This window comes from Entelurus aequoreus, linkage group LG22 (assembly GCF_033978785.1).
Source record: "Entelurus aequoreus isolate RoL-2023_Sb linkage group LG22, RoL_Eaeq_v1.1, whole genome shotgun sequence".
NCBI classification, from domain to species: domain Eukaryota; kingdom Metazoa; phylum Chordata; class Actinopteri; order Syngnathiformes; family Syngnathidae; genus Entelurus; species Entelurus aequoreus.
Window position 1 is genome coordinate 8,274,537 of NC_084752.1, and position 18,806 is coordinate 8,293,342.

At 39.9% G+C, this 18,806-nt stretch overlaps 1 protein-coding gene across 1 annotated transcript in view; it reads left to right on the top strand.

Annotated features, from left to right (window-relative positions):
• The window catches only part of LOC133639876 (teneurin-3-like), a 157,786-nt gene that overhangs the window by 133,854 nt on the left and 5,126 nt on the right, over positions 1-18,806 (top strand). Inside the window, exon 3 of the mRNA XM_062033540.1 lies at positions 14,693-14,960. Coding sequence (XP_061889524.1) covers positions 14,693-14,960 — 268 coding nt within the window. The remainder of the gene's footprint in view (positions 1-14,692; positions 14,961-18,806) is intronic.

Below are 18,806 nucleotides of genomic sequence, written 5' to 3' on the forward strand. Positions count from 1 at the left end.
TGTATAGAGGCCCATTTCCAGCAACTATCACTCCAGTGTTCTAATGGTACAATGTGTTTGCTCATTGGCTCAGAAGGCTAATTGATGATTAGAAAACCCTTGTGCAATCATGTTCACACATCTGAAAACAGTTTAGCTCGTTACAGAAGCTACAAAACTGACCTTCCTTTGAGCAGATTGAGTTTCTGGAGCATCACATTTGTGGGGTCAATTAAACGCTCAAAATGGCCAGAAAAAGAGAACTTTCATCTGAAACTCGACAGTCTATTCTTGTTCTTAGAAATGAAGGCTATTCCACAAAATTGTTTGGGTGACCCCAGACTTTTGAACGGTAGTGTATATATATGAAAAATAATTGCCCTATTGCCCGGGAAATACGGTACATACAACCATAGTACCGTATTTTTCGGACTATAAGTCACAGTTTTTTTTAATAGTTTGGCCGTGGGTGCGACTTATACTCCGGAGCGACTTATGTGGGAAATTATTAACACATTACCGTAAAATATCAAATAATAATATTTATCTCATTCGCGTGAGCGACAAAGCAAATGGCAGCCATCGTCACACACACGTCAGCAATCGTCACTCACACGCCAACCAATAAGAATTCGGCGGGGGCGGGTCATGGCAGAAGTGCATTGTGGGTTTTGGAATGCTAACTGCTATATGCTATACGCTACTGCCGGAGCTATTAAAATGGATCACATCAACATTGGCGGTAACTTATAAAAACTGAGAAGGACTGAACTAAATGTTATTTAGCTATCGGGAGTGACAGATTGTTTGCATGTTCTATATGTTATAGTTATTTAAATGACTCTTAACATAATATGTTACGTTAACATACCAGGCACGTTCTCAGTTGGTTATTTATGCCTCATATAACGTACACTTATTCAGCCTGTTGTTCACTATTCTTTATTTATTTTAAATTGCCTTTCAAATGTCTATTCTTGGTGTTGGATTTTATCAAATACATTTCCCCCAAAAGTGCGACGTATATATGTTTTTTTCTTCTTTATTGTGCATTTTCGGCCGGTGCGACATATACTCCGGAGCGACGTATAGTCCGAAAAATACGGTAATTAACGTTGTAGTATATCTGTTCAATTAAACACAACTGATAACTCTGGGGCAGCACGGTGTTACAGGGGTTGGTGCATGTGCCTCACAATACGAAGGTCCTGAGTAGTCCTGAGTTCAGTCCCAGGCTCGGGATCTTTCTGTGTGGAGTTTGCATGTCCTCCCCGTGACCCTCCGGTTACTCCGGCTTCCTCCCACCTCCAAAGACATGCACCTGGGGATAGGTTGATTGGCAACACTGAATTGGCCCTAGTGTGTGAATGTGAGTGTGAATGTTGTCCGTCTATCTGTGTTGGCCCTGTAATGAGGTGGCGACTTGTCCAGGGTGTACCCCGCCTTCCGCCCGAATGCAGCTGAGATGGGCTCCGGCACCCCCCGCGACTATAAAAGGGACAAGCGGTAGAAAATGGATGGATGGATGATAACATTCTATGAGAATACAACAAAACTTTCTACTGTAACACAACCTGTTGGCTCATAGGACCGAATTTGACGGAGAATAAAGAGAAACCAAATTAGCTGAAGCAAAGGAAGACCCACTGACTAGAGCAGTGTTTTTCAACCTTTTTTGAGGCAAGGCACATTTTTTTCATAAAAACATCCAGAGGCACACCACTAGGGATGATACTCGAAACCGGTTTTCCCGGTTGTTCGATAAGAAAAGTACCGAGTCCTCGGACTCGAATCCCTTTTTGAGAACCGGTACCCGTTATCGAGACCACTATAGTAAAGAAAATAGTTGGTTCTTTATTCGAATCCCTCGGAACGAATCCCGTCCCGACCAGAAATGCTCCGTGGGACATCACAAGAAATGACGTCACGTAGCTCAGTCATTAGGCGCAGATAGCGAAAGCAGGAAAACAATGGACGGGAAAAAGCGCTCCAAGGTGTAATAAAGTTCAAAACAAAAGCTATAATCCAATGAATAACTTTACTGAGAGATTTGAGCAGGGTACAAAGACATGAACACTTTTACGACTAACCGGAAACATAGCAACCAGGCTAGCAACGCACCTCCTTTACGGCAGCTGTCGCAACGTTCTTAAAGCAACCGCAGCACATACATATATATACAACACATCTCCCTTTTTTAACTTTTGTTTTTCTTTCCTTGTAAACAAAACAAAATCACACTGTAGATGTGTTGTCTGTCTAATTATAAATAATGCAGACGAGGCGTGTTGGCTGAGTTCTTGACGTTTACTTTCACGGGTGACGACATGCAACACTTTTCGGGGCTACCGCGCATGCTCGTCACTCCCGTTGCATGCTGGGTAGTGTAGTTGTTATATTCCCTAGCTCATCACATCTTCCCCCCTATAAAGAAATAATGTTAACTCAATAAAGTGTATTTCTTTTTTTAGCTTGAACTTTTCATTTTTTAGCATTGTATCCACATTTGCAAACAACTTTTCTCTTCATAGAATTTTCTTTCAATAAAGAAATAAAAATGCAAAAATGTCAAAGCATCATAACAAACAGTTATGTCAAATAGCAGCAGAAGTGCACTTTTTGGAGAGCTGTATTATTTTCAGTTTTGTGCCCAAGGGACTGATTTTATTTAACACTATATTATTATTTATACACCTATAGTGATCACAGAGACAGCTTGTTTCTGTGTTACTGTATATATTTGTTTTTATGAAAAATCCCACTTAATATACTTTGGGTAACAACAGTCAATATTTATTTATTTTATTTAATTTTTTTAGGTGGGTAACAGTCAATATTTATTTATTTTTTAGATTAATTTTTTTTCTAATATAATAAAAGTGAGCTTTTGTTAAACCAAATATTGTGTGTTTTTTTCCATATACAACCACCTATCTGGACTCGATAAGAGAATCGATAAGGAATCGGTTCGATAAGAGGATTCGTTAATAGACTCGAACTCGATAATTTCTTATCAAACATCATCCCTACACACCACCAGCAAAAAATGTTAAAAAATGATATTCCACCAGGTCGTATTCTGAGTTTGTTGTTTGTTTTGGTGGTCCTTCCTGTTTTGTTGGTGTTTTCCTCTAGCAGTTTCATGTCTTCCTTTGCGTTGTTGCTATCCTTCTTTGTGTGGACATTGTCGATTGTCATGTCATGTACGGACACACTTCGTGGACGCTGTAAGTTTTTGCTGTCGTCCAGCGTTCTGTTTCTGTTGACTTTGTAGCCAGTTCAGTTTAACTTTCGTTTTGCATAGCCATTGCCTTTTCCTTTCCCTTTTGTTCCTTTTTGGTTTAAGCATTACATACCTTTTTTTACCTGCACGCTGCATATTGGGATCACAACAAACCATCCTCGTCTCACCCGACACATTTTACAAAGCAACGGCACATTATTTGCAGATCATACTTATTGATGTGCAAACAAATATTTTTTGGACCAATTAGGTGAAGTTGCATAATTTCCCACGGCACACCAGACTATATCTCACGGCACGGTGAGAAAGAGGGAGAAAAAAGTTGACAGGGCAGGAGAAAAATGAAAGAATAAGGGTGAGAGAGGAGGGTGTATGAGGGTAAGTACACTTGTGCTTCAATGTGGAAGACTGATTAGAGCGTCTGAGAGGACTGCAGCTGCCTGCGTTGAAGGAGTACATGGAGGAGAGGATTGGTACGTAAGAGGAGGTCAGATGAAGAGGATTGTAAGAGTGTCAGAGAGGGGATGGGAAAAGTGGTAATGCAGGCACAGAATAGAAATACAATCCAGTTCATGGCACAGTTAGCATGAAGATGACTGCAGAAGTTGGTTGGGTTTTGATTAAAAACCGTATGCCAATACACTCCTGTTTCTATCTCACTTATGGGCATGCTTTTATTGGTTTTGGACTTTTTAGCAATTGCACTTCATGCGGCTGTTTTGCTTGCGTGTAGGACTCCAACCAACGACTATTTTTTGATTATTGACTAGTCATCGACTATCTTAACGATCGGTCGACTAATCGGAGTAGGAAGCATAAACCTATTCAGTTAAAGTTAAAGTACCAATGATTGTCACACACACATACAGTAGGTGTGGTGAAATTTGTCCTCTGCTTTTGACCCATCCCCTTGTTCAGGTGAGGGGAGCAGTGAGTAGCAGCAAGGGCCGTGCTCGGGAATTATTTGGTGATTCAACCCCCAATTCCAACCCTTGATACTGTGTGCCAAGCTGGGAGGTAACGGGTCCCATTTGTATAGTCTTTGGTATGACTCGGCCGGGGTTTGAACTCACGACCTACCGATCTCAGGGAGGACACTCTAACCCAGGGGTGTCCGAAGTGCAACCCGGGGGCCATTTGCGGCCCGCAGCTAATTGTTTAGCGGCCCGCCACACATTCTGGAAATGCCATTGCAACAATCAGAAAAACATTTAAAAAAGTGGAATGAGGTGAAATCTAACTAGAAAACGTTGCAATGTTGACACAAAGCTGCCATGCAGGCTGATTTTTTTAAATTTTGTCTATCTTTATTTTCCTTTTTTGCCATTGCTCAAAAAAAAAAAAAAAAAGACAAAAAATCAATAATATTGAATTATTGACATCTTCAAGGCTCCAATTACTTCAAATATTTCACATTCAAATGTTTTATGTGGAAAAATATTGCATATATATTGTGTGGTTGCCATATAAAAACATCCAAGTTTTCTTTGACAAAAGAGCATAAAACAAACAAAATATTAGTTCAAACGTAAAATCGACAGATATACTGTATCTGAAGTTGATCTCGTAACTTAAAGGCCTACTGAATTTTTTTAAAATTATTTAAACGGGGATAGCAGATCCATTGTATGTGTCATACTTGATCATTTCGCGATATTGCCATATTTTTGCTGAAAGGATTTAGTAGAGAACAACGACGATAAAGTTTGCAACTTTTGGTCGCTTATAAAAAAAAAGCCTTGCCTGTAGCGGAAGTAGCGTGACGTCACAGGGGATAGGGCTGCTCACATTTCCCTATTGTTTACAATGCAGCAAGAGCGATTCGGACCGAGAAAGCGACGATTACCCCATTAATTTGAGCCAGGATGAAAGATTTGTGGATGAGGAATGTGAGAGTGAAGGACTAGAATGCAATTACTTCACATCAAACATTGCTTTCTGAATGTTTTGGGCCGTGGGGGAAATACTGCATATTTCAGTTTTACTATAAAAAACTAAGTTGTCTTTGACAGAAAAGGCATATATAATAATAGGCAATAATAATTTGACTTGTTTTTAACATTTTAATGACTGAGACCCTTTACGGGCCCCAGGAGCCCTAATTGTTAAAAAAAAAAAAAAAAATCTATATATTTTGTTATGGTTTGAAAACAAAAAATATCAAAATGCATGCTTTAATTTTTCCGTGTGCGGCCCTCAGTGGAAAAAGTTTGGACACCCCTGCTCTAACCACTAGTAATAGTTCTTAGTTAGTCTTTGGCTTTTAATTTCAGCTTGAGATATTTTCAGGCTAACAATAAACATGACTATTTTATTCACAAATAGGCATTTATGCTATAGGCATTGTGCTGCTTATTGGGTTATTTCATGAACACTAATAACTTGTGTCCATTTAAAAGCAAAAGTGCTGATGTTATGAAAACTAAGGGCAATCAAAATAGCAGCACCATTAAACACAAACAACAAAACACCAAAGCTAAGCGTCCTCAAAAAGAAACAAGCATTTTGTGGTATTCATGTGTTTAAAAAGTTGCACACAGGTGTATTATTGATTATCGATTAACTCCTGGTATTATTAGCAATCAATTAGATTGCTAAAATAGCCGACCTTTTTAGTAATCTAATAGTTTGCTAAAAATGCCAGAACTCATTGTGTATTATTGTATTTATTGCTTAAATCTTAACATTTTAGCTATCTAATAATAGATTGTAAATTAATTCTTATATGATATTGGCACCAAGGTGCCTAATGTTTGTGTGTATGTATTAGGGTTGTACGGTATACCGGTATTAGTATAGTACCACGATACTAATTAATCATATTCGGTACTATACCGCCTCTGAAAAGTACCGGTCCGCCACTCCCCCGAGTCCCCGTCGTCGTCACGTCGTGACATTGCTGGTTTACGAGCAGACGAGCATGTTCGGCAGCGCACAATCACGGAGTACTTGCAAGCAGACACAGTGTATAGACAGAAAAGGGAGAAGTTTGAACACTGAAACGCCCTCAGGAAGAGATGCTTTAAACCATTGCTAGCTAGCTAGCAGCTAACGTCCAGCCCCAGTCTGCAGTGCTTCTAAATCACTAATCCTCGCCTCCATGGCAACAAATAAAGTACGTTTCTTACAAGTATCATCCCTGCAGGACGAGGAATAGCTAAACATGCTTCACTACACACCGTAGCTCACCGGCGTCAAAATGTAAACAAACGCCATGAGTGGATTTACATCTAACATCCACTGTAATGATACCAAGTACGGGAGCGTATCTCGTCGATACTACTATGATTACATCTTCTTTCGTTTTTTTTAAATGTATATTATGTTTTTAAACTCAGGAAATATGTCCCTGGACACATGAAGACTTTGAATATGACCAATGTGTGATCCTGTAACTACTTGGTATCGGATTGATACCCAAATTTGTGGTATCATCCAAGCTTCTTCTTTTTCTCTATCTTCTTGTTATGGGACATTCATTCCACGCTGTTGCCATTTCTAATAAAAAGTAGTGTAAAGTTCTTACTTATATCTGTCAGTAAACTTGCCCTGAAAGCGCTAAAACATACCGGTGTAGTGAGTTTACATTATTCACCCAAGAAACTTTAATTATTAGCGTTCCGGTCGGACATTTTTTCACGGGACACATTTCCGACTTTGTTGTTGTTTCCGGTTTAAGGGATGCTGTTCCGTTTTTGATTGAAGTAAAGTCTGAATGTCATTAAAACAGTTAGCTCCATCTTTTCACACTTCTTCTACACCCGTCCTTGCACGCTACACCGCTACAACAAAGATGACGGGGAGAAGACACTGTCGAAGGTGAGCCACGTAAATAAGACCGCCCACAAAACGGCGCATCCTGTAGCGACTGTCAGAAAGCGACTTGAAGATGATCTGTAAAACATCATCCATGCAACATTTTGACCAAAGAACCACCATCACATGTTATGTAGACCACAAGGAAGTGTTTTACATTTAGAAAAAATAACATCAATGTGACTCCTTTAATGCGCCCTAAAATCTGGTGCGCCTTATATATGAAAAAAGATTGAAAATAAACCATTCATCGGCAGTGCGCCTTGTAATCCGGTGCGCCCTATGGTCCGTAAAATACGGACCATAGTGTTCTTGTCTTACATAAGGACTGTGAGTGAAATGCAGTTTCCCTTTATATGATTATGCATTATAGATGTACTGTCACATAAAACAAAACAAAGTCTGCTTTGCTAAAAATGAGCAAGGTATTCATGTCTTTAACAGGATGAAAGTACAGTGTTTTAGTGGATGGCCGTGCCGGCTCGCTCTCGTCCGTAAAAAACAACTTTTGTTGATAAACGAATTTGTCGGAGACTGATTTGATTGTCGATAGTTGGTGACAATGTCGAAATAATTGTATGCGCACGTTTGTGTCGATGATAGTCACAAATTCTGTTGATACAGTAAAACTCATGTTTTGCACTGGATAAAGATTTGCTCCATTCAAGACCTCTCTCTCATCTCTCAAGCTTCAACTTCCTTTCTTCTTTTCTGTCCTTTACCGTGTGTGGGTGACCATTCCAAGAGACACACTGCACCTGTGTGCACGCTTCTATCAGTTGCAAAGATAGCCTCTGGTTGGGAAAAGAAAGCAGGACTTGCTGCCTTCTTCATGCTGAAGACCAGAGGTGGAATGAGTTTTCACACCTCACAAACCACGAGTCGTAACTCTTCTCCTGACCTCCTTCACTCTGTCAAGTGTCCATACCTTTTGCCACGACCTCCTGTCCTGTCCCTTCTTCCTCCTTTCACTCACTTTCTAGCGTTCTCCCAGCGCGTCTGTCTATCTATCTTTGGATTATGGTGTCTGTTGACCGTTGTTGTGAAACTTTTAGCTAATTTAGCTTATTTTCTTTTGTCTTTTTTTGACTGTACGTCACTAGTAATAGAGTTGACCACAAACCCGGAATTTTTTATTTTTTGTTCTGGTCAAAAACGTTTGTATTTTCTTTTTAATTTGGAATTATTATTATTATTTTGATCCCGTTCCATAGACTCATAGAGCCGTAGAGTGCACCTTAATATGAGCCGCACCCACGTAATTTTCGGACACATTTTATGTTTGCATAAGTTGGCCGTACAAGTCTAGGTGTACACACTGAAGCATGAAATACTCTATATTGCCAAAAGTATTTGGCCACCTGCCTTGACTCACATATGAACTTCAAGTGCCATCCCATTCCTAACCCATAGGGTTCAATATGATGTGGGTCCACCTTTTGCAGCTATTACAGCTTCAACTCTTCTGGGAAGGCTGTCCACAAGGTTGCAGAGTGTGTTTATAGGAATTTTCCACCATTCTTCCAAAAGCGCATTGGTGAGGTCACACACTGATGTTGGTCGAGAAGGCCTGGCTCTCAGTCTCCGTTCTACTTCATCCCAAAGGTGATTAGGTCAGGACTCTGTGCAGGCCAGTCAAGTTCATCCACACAAGACTCTGTCATCCATGTCTTTATGGACCTTTGCTTTGTGCACTGGTGCACAGTCATGTTGGAAGAGGAAGGGGCCCGCTCCAATCGGTTCCCACGACGTTGGGAGCATGGAATTGTCCAAAATGTTTTGGTATCCTGGAGCATTCAAAGTTCCTTTCACTGGAACTCCTGAAAAACAAACCCACACCATAATTCCTCCTCCACCAAATTTCACACTCTGCACAATGTAGTCCAAAATGTAGCGTTCTTCTGGCAACCTCCAAACCCAGTCTCGTCCATCAGATTGCCAGATGGAAAAGCGTGATTCATCACTCCAGAGAACGCGTCTCCACTGCTCTAGAGTCCAGTGGCACTGCATCCCACGCTTTGCATTTAAATTGCTGATGTATGGTTTAGATGCAGCTGCTCGGCCATGGAAACCCATTCCATGAAGCTCTCTGCGTACTGTACGTGGGCTCATTGGAAGGTCACATGAAGTTTGGAGCTCTGTAGCAACTGACTGTGCAGAAAGTCTTTGCACTATGCACTTCAGCATCCGCTGACCCCTCTCTGTCAGTTTACGTGGCCTACCACTTGGTGGCTGAGTTGCTGTTGTTCCCTAACGCTTCCATTTTCTTCTAATAAAGCTGACAGTTGACTTTGGAATATTTAGGAGCGAGAACATTTCACGACTGGATTTGTTGCACAGGTGGCATCCTATGACAGTTCCACGCTGGAAATCACTGAGAGCGGCCCATCCTTTCACAAATGTTTGTAGAAACAGTTTCCATGCCTAAGTGCTTGATTGTATACACCTGTGGCCGGGCCAAGTGATTAGGACACCTGATTCTGATCATTTGGATGGGTGGCCAAATACTTTTGGCAATATAGTGTATTTACGCAGGTGCTTGTGTTCATTCACCAATTTAGCAAAAGACGGTGTCTGTAACGCGGCATACAGTAATCTACCACAAAGGTTATTGAGCCCTATATTCTTCCTTCTCCTCCTCCTGCGCACTGAAACTGCTGAAGTTGTCTTCTTCGGCGAGCGGTGTTTCCGTTCCATGCGGCGGCTGTTTCCTTTTTCGATGGCCAGGTCGTTGGTCTTCAGTTTTGGGGCCGTGTGATGTGAATTTTGTTTCTTTTTCATGACGAGGGTGAGTCCACAACATGCTAAATGGCTTAATGAATTATGGTGTGACTGCATTTAAATTGTTCCAAAACAATTTTGAAAATTATTCCGCAATTTCATTGGTTTGATGTTACAAGGCAAAATTTATTGGCGGCATGTGCCAACACGAAAAAAAATTCATAAATTAGCCATTAGGAGAATCCATAAAGTAGTGACTTATAGTCCAGAAATTACTATAGTGACCAAGAGCTCAGCATAGGGTTATGTATCTTCCTGTGAATCATCTTTTACTCCAGTTTTTAGTCTATTTGAGGGCAGCGTGCCTCAGGTGGTATAGCGGCCATCCTAGTCAAAGCCGTTGTCTTTGAGCAAGACTCTTCACCCACCTTGCTCCTGATGGGTTGTGGTTGGCACCTTGCATGGCATCTTTAGCCATCGGTGTGTGAATGTGTAGGTGAATGGGTGAATGTGACGTATAATGTAAAACACGTTGGATATTAAAAAGGCTCAAAAAATGTATACTTACTAATTAATAATAACAGTTTTGTTTTAAACGTCCATCCATCCATCCATCCATCCATCCATTTTACAATATAATTACAACACTTTATGTACATTTTTATATACAGATTTGAACAATAAGTAATTCACTGAAATATATTTATTAATTGTGGTTCTTACAAAAAATATATCTTATAAAATATAAAAGTTAAAATGTCTGTTAAAGCTCTGCCCCTTAAATTAGTGCATACTAAATAATTTAACTTTAGCCTACTACTACAACCATATTATTTACCAGCAACATAAAGTGAAACAGAGGCAGAGGTGTCCTGCCACAGTCAGTAACAAATAAACAGAAAACAGTAGTGGTCAAATACAAATAAGGCAACAAGAGACGTATCCTACACTTCTCTTTTGTAAAGTAAATCTGAACAGCCTATATGGGCATCTACATCAACTATATGATTTGCCCGAGAAGCTGGACAGGACCAAAAAAAAAAAAATTTAAAAATTTTAAAAATCTATTTGTGGCGGACTTAATTCTTTCGTGGCGGGCCGCCACAAATAAATGAATGTGTGGGAAACACTGGAGTTTCAGATTTCAGTTGAAAATAGCAATGTTTTGTTCCTTTTAACAACACTCAGTAAACGTTTGGGAACTGAGGAGACCAATTTTTGAAGCTTTTTAGGTGGAATTATTTCCCATTCTTGCTTGATGTACAGCTCAAGTTGTTCAACAGGGTCTCCGTTGTCGTGTTTTACGCTTCATAATGCGCCACAAATGTTCAATGGGGGACAGGTCTGGACTACAGGCAGGTCAGTTGTAACACATGCAGCATGTGGCTTGGCATTGTCTTGCTGAAATAAGCAGGGGCGTCCATGAAAAAGACATTGCTTGGATGGCAACATATGTTGCTCCAAAACCTGTATGTACCTTTCAGCATTAATGGTGCCTTCACAGATGTGTAAGTTACCCATGCCATTACATATGCTGGCTTTTGAACTTTGCGCCTAGAACAATCCGGATGGTTCTTTCCCTCTTTGATCCAGAAGACACGACGTCCACAGTTTCCAAAAACAATTTGGAAATGTAGATTCGTCAGACCACCGAACACTTTTCCACTTTGCGTCAGTCCATCTTAGATGAGCTCGGGCCCAGCGAAGCCGGCGGCGTTTCTGGGTGTTGTTGATAAATGGCTTTGGCTTTGCATAGTAGAGTTTTAACTTGCACTTACAGATGTAGCGACAAACTGTAGTTACTTACAGTGGGGATATCCTTTACACACTGATGTCGCTTTTTGATGCAGTACCGCCTGAGGGATCGAAGGTCACGGGCATTGCCGCTTACACGCAGTGATTTCTCCAAATTCTCTGAACCCTTTGATGATATTACGGCCCGTAGATGGCGAAATCCCTAAAATCCACTTGTCTTTTTCCGTTTACATTGTCCAATGGTAAGGCCAAGTGTGCCTGAACATGATACTTTTATAATGAAGAGGGTTTTCAAGTTCTGGCTTCTCCCTGGCATTATCACTAGCTCTGACTATGAGCTGCACTGCATTTGTTTACCAAGTGTATTCAGTGTGTAAATAACATTATGATAACGAGCACTGTAGTTGTAATATTTCTACACTGTAATTTGTTCTGGAATTGGATGCAGGGTTCTGTTTTAACAAAAAATTCTTGACTTGTTTATGTTATTGTACTTTGAGTGTTCATGAACATGTCATTTGATCAAACCACAACGGGTTTTTTTAAAGGATTTAGATTATTCTAAATGAGTCGCAGTTTGAGAGGCCCTGACATATTGTTAACTGTTAATGTTATCAATAATTGTTTTTTTTCCAAAAAGGTCACATGTACCTAGTCTATGAAAAAAACATTTGAACATCCAAAGTGTAAATACCACAATTCCCCATTTGTGACTGAAAGATTTAGCATGTCTCCTTGCAGCAGCATCACATAAAAATGCTATTACCATTAGCCTTCCTTTCACCGGCATAATTTCCCCTGAATTATTTGCTCTTTTTCAGTGACAATGTGACTGATTTGGAATTAATCCACATTCTCTCTGAATCATTGTCAATTTGCATTAAACAGTTCCTCGCCTATTAGCCTACTTTGTACAGAATAGCTCATAATGTATGTGAGAAGTATATTTACATTTTTAAACATTGTTTTCATTACTCATCTTCATTTCTGGACACTTGCCTTTTTTCTGAAGAATGATGACATACATTGAAACACCTTTTTGTCAACAACATCATTTATTTTCTCTGGCAGAAGCATATTAGTCAGTGTTGCTTTGTGTTTTGCAGCCCAAATTTAATTCTGCACATTTACTGTAAAAGTCTTTCTTACTGTAGCTTTGGTCGTCGTAAATGCAGTACAAAACCCAAAACCAGTGAAGTTGGCACGTTGTGTAAATGGTAAATAAAAACAGAATACAATGATTTGCAAATCCTTTTCAACTTATAGTCAATTAAACAGACTGCAAAGACAAGATACTTAACGTTTGAACTGGAAAACTTTGTTATTTTATGCAAATATTAGCTCATTTGAAATTTGATGCCTGTAACATGTTTCGAAAAAGCTGGCACAAGTGGCAAAAAAGACTGAGAAATTTGAGGAATGCTCATCAAACACTTATTTGGAACATCCCACAGGTGAACAGGCTAATTGGGAACAGGTGGGTGCCATTATTGGGTATAAAAACAGCTTCCATGAATTGCTCAGTCATTCACAAACAAGGATGGGGCGAGGGTCACCACTTTGTGAACAAATGCGTGAGCAAATTGTCGAACAGTTTAAGAACAACATTTCTCAACGAGCTATTGCAAGGAATTTAGAGATTTCACCATCTACGGTCCGTAATATCATCAAAAGGTTCAAAGAATCTGGAGAAATCACTGCACATAAGTGATGATATTACGGACCTTCGATCCCTCAGGCATCAAAAAGCGACATCAGTGTGTAAAGGATATCGCCACTTGGGCTCAGGAACACTTCAGAAAACCACTGTCAGTAACTACAGTTTGTCGCTACACCTGTAAGTGCAAGTTAAAACTCTAGTATGCAAAGCGAAAGCCATTTATCAACAACACCCAGAAACGCTGCCGGCTTCGCTGGGCCCGAGCTCATCTAAGATGGACTGATGCAAAGTGGAAAAGTGTTCTGTGGTCTGACGAGTCCACATTTCAGTTTTTGGAAACTGTGAACGTCGTGTCCTCTGGACCAAAGAGGAAAAGAACCATCCGGATTGTTATAGGCGCAAAGTTGAAAAAGCCAGCATCTGTGATGGTATGGGGGTGTATTAGTGCCCAAGACATGGGTAACTTACACATCTGTGAAGGCACCATTAATGCTGAAAGGTACATACAGGTTTTGGAACAACATATGTTGCCATCCAAGCAACGTTATCATGACGCCCCTGCTTATTTCAGCAAGACAATGCCAAGCCACGTGTTACAACAGCGTGGCTTTATAGTAAAAGAGTGCGGGTACTAGACTGGCCTGCCTGTAGTCCAGACCTGTCTCCCATTGAAAATGTGTGGCACATTATGAAGCCTAAAATACCACAACGGAGACCCCGGACTGTTGAACAACTTAAGCTGTACATCAAGCAAGAATGGGAAAGAATTCCACCTGAAAAGCTTAAAAAATTGGTCTCCTCAGTTCCCAAACGTTTACTGAGTGTTGTTAAAAGGAAAGGCCATGTAACACAGTGGTAAACATGCCCCTGTGCCAACTTTTTTGCAATATGTTGCTGCCATTAAATTCTAAGTTAATGATTATTTGCAAAAAAAGTTTTGCAGTTCGAACATTAAATATCTTGTCTTTGCAGTCTATTCAATTGAATATAAGTTGAAAAGGATTTGCAAATCATTGTATTCTGTTTTTATTTACGAATTGCCAACTCAACTAGTTTTGGGGTTTGTAGTTGTAGACTTAAGTGGATAAATTAAGTCGAGCAAAAAAGTACATCTTGTAAGATAGACGAGGGACTATTGCAGTCACTGTGCGCATTGAGATTGACTTTCTGAGTACACTTTTTCCACCGGCGAGATTATTATTTGGCTCCCACGCCTGATGTTCCTTCACATGCTATCAATAACCACATTGGCAGTTGAAATTGAAAACTGTAAGGACTGGGAGCACGTTTTTGGAAAGCAATCAGACAAAAAAGACAAAGTTAGCAGACCGTGGAAACATATCATTGGCAAGTGATGGCGTATGATTTACTGTACATGTCATCCGTAGAAGCTGTTATCACACACCACTCACAAACTAGCTTTTAAAAAGGCTGCGACAGCCCCCTCTGAACAAGGTATACTTTAAAACAAACCGGTATTAACACAAACATTTAAATGTCCTTTTCGATGTTTGCAGAGCAACCATCCAACCACCATAGCTCGACTCTGCCTCCTGTGCCGCCGCCACATCGTCAGCGGCCCTCAGTGACGGCTCTCAATCAATCCTTGGGCTCCGCACATCACGCCGGCCAATCTCTGAATTCCACGCGGCAGCTAACAGCTCCTAGCGGAAGCCCGGCCCTCGTGGCCGGCCAATCACCTGCCGAGCTGCAGACCACACCGCCGGAAAGCGTCCCGCTGCAAGACAGCTGGGTGCTGGGTAGCAATGTGCCTCTGGAAACAAGGTATGTTTTCTTTGGATTTAACCTACAGTCATCATTCAAGTCCACACTTCAATCATTTTAATCTTGAGTGAGTTAAGATTGTGTAGCTGGGATAGGCTCCAGCACCCCGCAAGGCACAAGCGACAGGAATTGGATGGATGAATAGCTTAAGATTGGCTATACACCAGACGTGTCCAAAGTGTGGCCCGGGGGCCATTTGCGGCCCGCAGCTAATCGTTTACCGGCCCGCCACACATTCTGCAAAAATTAATTAAAAATAAAAAAAAAACTTTAAAAAAAGTGGAATGAGGTGGAATCTAACAAGAAAAAGTTGCAATGTTGTTGGGGACGGCGTGGCGAAGTTGGTAGAGTGGCCGTGCCAGCAATCGGAGGGTTGCTGGTTACTGGGGTTCAATCCCCACCTTCTACCATCCTAGTCACGTCCGTTGTGTCCTTGGGCAAGACACTTCACCCTTGCTCCTGATGGCTGCTGGTTAGCGCCTCGCATGGCAGCTCCCTCCATCAGTGTGTGAATGTGTGTGTGAATGTGGAAATACTGTCAAAGCGCTTTGAGTACCTTGAAGGTTGAAAAGCGCTATACAAGTATAACCCATTTATCATTTATATTTGACACAAAGCTGCCATGCAGGCTGTTTTTTTTTTCTTTTGTCTTTGTTTATTTTTAATTTTTTTTGCCATTGCTCAAAAAAAAAAAAAAAGACAAAAAATCTCTGTTACAATGAATTATTACTTTAAAAAATGTCACTTTAAAATGTGAAATTTAAAAAAAAACATCAAAGTTTTATTTGACAAAAGAGTATAATACAAACAAAATAATAGTTAATAGTTCAAATCGACAGATATATCTGGAGTTGATCTCGTAATTTAAGTGTTAAAAGTAAAAACAAAAAGTAATAAAAATGTATCACTTTATGAGTGGGGGACCTTTTGGATCTATAATATATTTTGTAGGATTTTATTTAACATTTCACTGTGATTACTCAAAAATATTAAAGGATTAAAATCAATGGTGTCCTGCATTATTGATCTTTTAGGGCTCTATTATTAAATACTGCATATTTCAGTTTTACTATAAAAAACATAGTTGTTTTTTACAGAAAAGGCATACAACTTTTTTTCTTTTTTTTTACTTTATATCAACCTGATGTTGATATAGAGATGTACTGTAAGTGTTAAATAAAAAATAATAATAATTTGACTTATTTTTTACATTTTAATGACTGAGACCCTTTATGGTCCCCGGGAGCCCTAAATGTTAAAAAAATTTAATAAATCCATATATTTTGTTAAGGTTTGAAAATGAAAAATATCAAAATGGCCCCCACATGCTTAAATTTTTCCGTGTGCGGCCCTTAGTGGAAAAAGTTTGGACACCCCTGCTATACACACTTACTCTTAAGGTCCAAAAGGGATATAAACATGTCATAAATCAGTATTAAATGTAATTATTTAATATAATAAATGTTTTCTTCTATAACAAGTGATTGTAACCACAGTGGCCAGGTGGTTGGCATGTACAAAAACAATACTGTTGTAAGTTAATACAACAGACACTTGCAAACGTCTGTAAGTGCACGTTAAAACTCTCTTATGCAAAGCCAAAGCCATTTATCAACAACACCCAGAAACGCCGCCTAATGCGAATGACGCTCACTTGATTACATTGGAAATGGCACGTACAAACATGCATGAAAACTGTCCTACAAACGTCACGCATGGGACGGTTTAGTAAGTACGCTATATTGCCAAAAGTATTTGGTCACCCATCCAACTGATGATAATCAGGTGTCCTAATCACTTGGCCCGGCCACAGGTGTATGAAATCAAGCACTTAGGCATGGAGACAATTTCTACAAACATTTGTGAAAGAATGGGCCGCTCTCAGTGATTTCCAGCGTGGAACTGTCATAGGATGCCTCCTGTGCAACAAATCCAGTCGTGAAATTTCCCCGCTCCTAAATATTTCAAAGTCAACTGTCGGCTTTATTATAAGAAAATGGAAGAGTTTGGGAACAACAGCAACTCAGCCACCAAGTGGTAGGCCACGTAAACTGACAGAGAGGGGTCAGCGGAGGAATTATGGTGTGGGGTTGTTTTTCAAGAGTTAGGCTTGGCCCCTTAGTTCCAGTGAAAGGAACTTTGAATGCTCCAGGATACCAAATAATTTTGGACAATTCCATGCTCCCAACCTTGTGGGAACAGTTTGTAGCGGGCCGCTTCCTCTTCCAACATGACTGTGCACCAGTGCACAAAGCAAGGTCCATAATGACAGGGATGACAGAGTGTAGTGTGGATGAACTTGACTGGCCTGCACAGAGTCCTGACCTGAACCCGATAGAACACCTTTGAGATGAATTAGAGCGTAGACTTAGAGCCAGGCCTTCTCGACCAACATCAGTGTGTGACCTCACCAATGCGCTTTTGAAAGAATGGTCGAAAATTGTGGACAGCCTTCCCAGAAGAGTTGAAGCTGTAATAGCTGCAAAAGGTGGACCCACATCATATTGAACCCTATGGGTTAGGAATGGGATGGCACTTCAAGTTCATATGTGAGTCAAGGCAGGTGGCCAAATACTTTTGGCAATATAGTGTATGAATTGTTTTAGTTGTATTGTAAAACTTACAAACCTTGGTCGGAGTGATAAATGAAGAATCCTCTTTAGCAGAAACACTACGGGAGGTTTTACTTTTGTTTCAAGGCATTAAAACAAAAAGTACCATTTCATGGAAGCTGCTTTTATACCCAAACACGGCACCCACCTGTTCCCAATTAGCCTGTCCACCTGTGGGATGTTCCAAATAAGTGTTTGATGAGCACTCCTCAACTTTCTCAGTCTTTTTTGCCACTTGTGCCAGCTTTTTTGAAACATGTTGCAAGTATCAAACTCCTATTTAGCTAATATTTGCAACAAAAAAAAAACATTTTTCAGTTCGAACGTTAAGTATTTTGTCTTTGCAGTCCATACAATTGAATATAAGTTGAAAAGGATTAGTAATTACCGTATTTTTCGGAGTGTAAGTCGCACCGGCCGAAAATGCATATTAAAGAAGGAAAAAAACATAAATAAGTCGCACTGGAGTATAAGTCACATTTTTTGGGGAAATTTATTTGATAAAACCCAACACCAAGAATATACATTTGAAAGGCAATTTAAAATAAATAAAGAATAGTGAACAACAGGCTGAATAAGTGTACGTTATATGAGGCATAAATAACCAACTGAGAACGTGCCTGGTATGTTAACCTAACATATTATGGTAAGAGTCATTCAAATAACTATAACATATAGAACATGCTATACGTTTACCAAACAATCTGTCACTCCTAATCGCTAAATCCCATGAAATCTTATACGTCTAGTCCAGGGGTCGGCAACCCAAAATGTTGAAAGAGCCATATTGGACCAAAAATACAAAAAAATAATCTGTCTGGAGCCGCAAAAAATTAAAAGCCATATTACATGTGTCATGAGATATAAATTTAATTAAGAGGACTTAAAGGAAACTAAATGACCTCAAATATACCTACAAATGAGGCATAATGATGCAATATGTTCATATCGCTAGCCTAAATAGCATGTTAGCATCGATTAGCTTGCAGTCATGCAGTGACCAAATATGTCTGATTAGCACTCCACACAAGTCAATAACATCAACAAAACTCACCTTTGTGCACTCATGCACAACGTTAAAAGTGTGGTATTTGATTGATTGATTGATTGATTGAGACTTTTATTAGTAGGTTGCACAGTGAAGTACATATTCCGTACAATTGACCACTAAATGGTAACACCCGAATAAGTTTTTCAACTTGTTTAAGTCGGGGTCCACTTAAATTGAGTCATG